The following is a 5,000-nucleotide window of genomic DNA, read 5'->3' on the forward strand; positions in this document are numbered from 1 at the left end:
GGAAAGTGGAAAGTTTGACACATAAACCCAATACTTCCTATGCTGCAGCAGTAACTAGCAACACCCCTAGTGCAAGTGATGTCAGTCAGCAGCTTGCAGCCAAGGATAAGGAAATTGCTGAACTTAAACAAACCGTTAAAGAATTAAACATTAAAGTATATCAATTGACAAAATTGGTCGATCAAATGGCTGCATCAACCCAGCCTAAACATCATAAGGAGGATGATACCGAATCACAGCCCGGAGCGCACCTCCCCGTCCGGGCTACTCCTGTGAGGACTTCGTCTGGCTCGCGATCGGTTTCTCGAGAGAGAAGCAGGTCGCAATCTGTCAGTCGTCTCCCTCGCCAGGAGGTGCAGGACATGGAGGCTTCTGTCTCCAAACCATCCCGTGAGAGGTCTCCGGGAAGCGAGGGAGAGGAGGCGCCTCCCTCCCATAAAAAGAAAATAAAAACTGGTGGACAAGGGACTTCCAAACCCCATAAAACGTAATCATCGCGTCAACCATTACACAATGGAACTGTCAAAGTCTTAGATCTAAAGTAAATGACCTTAAATTATTAGCCTCGTCCTATGCTCCCGATATTATAGTTCTCCAAGAAACTCATTTGACAAACCTCGTCTCTGACGAGGTCGTATCGCTCAGAACTACCATTTATGTCGGAAGGATCGTGAGGGTAGGGGTGGAGGCGGAGTCGCCATGTACATCCACCAAAGCCTCCCTTTTACAGAAGTGATTATTGATTCTACTTTGGAGTTTGTCGCATGCAAAGTAAAAATTAATGGCACGTATCTGGCTATATGTTCAGTTTATTGTCCGCCTGATTAAAGTGATAATCTATGATGAGCTTTTCGCTCTTCAGGAACGTCTGCCACAAAATAAAGTAATTTTAGGTGATTTTAATGCTCATCATACGTTATGGGGTTCCCTACGGATGGATGATAGAGGTGAACAAGTAGTTAAGCTGATTAACGAGTCTGATTTAGTCCTTCTGAATGATGGTAGTCCCACGCGGGTGGACGATAATACCGGGAATTTGAGCTTTATAGATATATCACTGGTCTCTTCATCAGTAGCAGCCAAGTGCCTGTGGCACACCATTGACGACTCGTTGGGAAGCGATCATTTTCCTATTTTGATTAAATATTCATGCGACACAGTGAGAACGCCTTCAGCGCCTAAATTTAACGTAAAAAAAGCAGACTGGGTCGCCTTCACAAGGAGCGTCAAGCTCGAACTTGTAGGAGAAACCATTGATGATAAAGTAAACAATATTCAGAATTCGATTATAGAAGCAGCTTTGCTATCCATTCCTAAAACTTCGACAGATAGCGTTAAGCATAGAGTTCCATGGTGGACACCAGATTGCCGCAGGGCGCTGTGCCGACGCAATAAGGCCTACAGGCTTTACAAAGATAACATCACAAATGAGAACTTTTGCAATTATAAACAAGCAAGAGCTAGAGCTCGTAGAGTAATAAGACAAGCAAAAAGAGACTCCTGGCGAGGCTTTGTCTCTACAATCAACAGCAATACAAAAATATCAGAGGTTTGGTCCACTATTAATAAAATCAATAAGAAAAAAACATCCATCAAAATTAAAAACATCATTGAAGAGGGAAATAACATCGATTCCCCTAGAGACATTGCTAATGCACTCGCCAGGCAGTTCTCTCATACAAGCAGCTCAGCAAACTACCATCACGCATTCCTGCCCATCAAGGAAGCGGCTGAGCTGCAACCAATTCACTTTGCCACAGGAGATGACTTTGATTACAACCAAGATCTTACAATGAATGAGCTTGTCCGAGCCCTAGAAGCCTGTAGAGGAACATCCCCAGGCCCCGATGAGATTCGATATGAGATGATAAAGCATCTTAATCATGATGACATGATTAAGTTGCTAGAAGTGTACAATGATGGAAAAGCCACACTTTTCCAAACTCATGGCACTTCGCCCACATCATTCCCATATTGAAAGGAGGGGGTAATCCCAGATTTGCCATCCCCTACCGCCCAATTGCGTTGACAAGTTGCTTATGCAAGGTCATGGAACGAATTGTTAACAGTAGGCTATTGCATTTTTTAAATTCCAGTAATTTACTAGTTGACGAGCAGTGCGGCTTCCGAAAGGGACGCCAAACTCTTGATCAACTAGTAAAGCTGGACAGTCATGTTCAAGAGGCAATTGCCAAAAAAAATTATTTGATTTCAGTATTTTTAGATATAGCCAAAGCCTACGACATGACATGGCGATATGGCCTACTCAGAAAACTTTATGCTTTTGGATTACGTGGAAACTTGCCTTGTTTTATTAAAAATTTCATTTCTGACAGAACGTTTGCTGTCAAATTGTTTTCTGACAATGTCATTTTTTCGGACATTTTTGTCCAGGCAAACAGGGTCCCACAAGGAAGTGTCTTGTCACCTACATTATTTTTGTGTATGATAGATGACATCCTACCAGCTCCTCCTCGGAATCTTAAATACTCACTGTACGCTGATGATTGTGCATTATGGCATTCCAGCAATAATGCAGAATTTTCAGCAAATCGCATCCAATTGGCACTGGAAATGATTCATAACTGGGGCCTCCAGTGGGGTTTCAAGTTTTCCACTAGAAAGAGTATTGGGGTAATTTTTTCACGTAGGAGGAAGCCGAACATCAGGCTAACTCTAGACAACCACCCAATACCTATTCAAGATTCTGCTAGATTTCTTGGGCTACTTTTTGATAGTAGACTCAGTTGGAAAGACCACATTGGTCAGTTAAAAAATAAATGTCAAAGAGCACTAAATTTATTTAAGTGCATTTCTGGTAATAAATGGGGAGCTGATAGACAGTATTTGCTAATGGTATATAAAGCCCTGATTAGGTCTAAAGTAGATTATGGGTCAATCGTGTATGGCTCGGCATCGAAAACAAGTTTGAAAGGTTTGGATGCTGTGCAGAATGCTTGTTTGCGTGTGTGTCTTGGAGCCCTGAAATGCACTCGGATCGAGCGTCTTGAGGTGGAGTCAGGAGTACCTCCCCTCTGACTCAGACGCGGCCAGTTAGCACTGACCTATGCCGCAAAGGTGGCTTGAGACCCGAGCCACCCTAATGGCAATGGAGGCATTAGGCCCTTTGCCACGAGACTCCACGACCTCGTCGAGAAAGTCGGTATAGATCTCTCTACCATCGATACCCTGGTTAAGTCAAACATAGCGCCATGGGAAACACCCAATTTTGCTATCTTGGAAGCCTGGCTTCCGTCAGCCAAGGCCATGGCGCCGGAAGGTGAGGTACGCCAGAGGTTCAGAGAGATCCTTATTAAACATCTCCCTTTTTTTCATATATATACCGACGGCTCCAAGACAGATGAGTGTGTAGGTGCTGGTGTATGGTCGACTGAATGTGAACCAAAGTTTAGACTGCCGAATCATACATCGATCTTTCTTGCTGAACTTTTTGCCATTGATAAAGCCATTGATTTTGCACTATCGACGACCCACGATAGAATAGTCATTTTTTCCGATTCGTTAAGTTCACTTAAAGCTATTAAATCATTAGAAACCACTAAAAATGAATTGCTGGGTAATATCATTCGTAAGTTACACGGTGCCAACAAATCAATCAAACTAATATAGGTACCAGGTCATTCTGGTATCCATGGTAATGAACAGGCTGACAAACTAGCCGGGTCAACTGGCGATCTGGACACTACCATAGTTCGTACAGATCTCAGGTGTTTTGTGTCTCTTATAAAAGCAAAAATACATCTCCTGTGGCAAAGTGAGTGGACCAACCTCCAACTCACCTACAAAATAAAACCAACCATAGAACTATGGGACACAGCCCACAGGAAGGAAAGAATGGAGGAGGTGGTGTTGGCCCGCCTTAGGGTCAACGCTACAAGAATCACCCACCTCACTCCCTATATAGAAAAAAGATTTCCTCCACGATGCCCTCACTGTACCACCATCCTTACAATAACCCATCTCCTAACTATATGCCCAACCTACAATATCCATAGACAGCCACTCATAAATTACTTAAGAATCAAAAACAAAGATTTTATAACATCAAATCTTCTAACTAATGATGGAAAAATAATAAGTAAAGTAATCATTTTTTTAAGGGAGACAAAACTTTATGACCTTATATATATAGATTGATAGAATAAATAGGATCCATTGGCTTAATAACCTTGGCCACATGCCGCTTGTTGATAGCCAAGAAATCCAACAAAGAAAGAAAAGCCTTTACGTCTCTTCCCTGGTGGTGCCATCTGCAACATTCTTCAGCCAACGTGCCTAAACCATGTCCCTCACTGTCTCATTCCTTATTCCGTTTTTCCGTGTGAGACCCAGAGTGAATCTCAACATTCGCATCTCTGCAACCTCCATCTTTGCTTCTTGTAACTTTGTTACTGGTATTGTATCCACGCCATACAACATTGCTGGTGTTACACACGCCCTATACATTTCCCCCTTCAACCTATCGGTATGTTCCTGTCGCGCAAAACTCCCGTCACTTTTCTCCACCCATTCCACCCTGCCTTCATTTTCCTTTGAACTTTGACTATGACTTCAGCATTGCTAGATCCTTCACAGTCTGCTGTTGAACCCAAATAATTAAATTAATTCACTTTCTTGATCTCTTTCCCTTCCATCTTAACTCTGCCATCTCCTTCCCTCTCATTTACACAGAGATACTTGGCCTTCCTTCTGCTGACTTTCATGCCACACCTCTCCAATGCAAGTATCCACCTTTCCAGATCTTTATCTACTTCTCTACCCTCGCTACATAACACAATGTCGTCTACAAACATCATATACCACGGAGCTCCTTCCCTAAGTCCACCAGTTAACTTATCCACGATAACATCAAACAAAAACGGGCTCGGGGCTGACCCCTGGTGTAATCCAACTTCCACCTTAAACCCATCTGTGGTACCCACTGCACTCCTCACTGCTGTCTTACACTCAATATACATATCTTGTGCCACCCTTACATA

General features: G+C 42.9%; 1 protein-coding gene across 1 annotated transcript in view; it reads right to left on the minus strand.

Annotated features, from left to right (window-relative positions):
* Nucleotides 1–4,564: 4,564 nt before the first annotated feature.
* The window catches only part of LOC125037661, a 523-nt gene continuing 87 nt past the window's right edge, over nucleotides 4,565–5,000 (minus strand). The window contains exons 1-2 of the mRNA XM_047630887.1: nucleotides 4,689–5,000; nucleotides 4,565–4,600 (exon numbers count right to left, since the gene is read on the minus strand). The exon at nucleotides 4,689–5,000 is cut by the window's right edge and continues 87 nt beyond it. Coding sequence (XP_047486843.1) covers nucleotides 4,565–4,600; nucleotides 4,689–5,000 — 348 coding nt within the window. The remainder of the gene's footprint in view (nucleotides 4,601–4,688) is intronic.

This window comes from Penaeus chinensis, chromosome 1 (assembly GCF_019202785.1).
Source record: "Penaeus chinensis breed Huanghai No. 1 chromosome 1, ASM1920278v2, whole genome shotgun sequence".
NCBI lineage: Eukaryota > Metazoa > Arthropoda > Malacostraca > Decapoda > Penaeidae > Penaeus > Penaeus chinensis.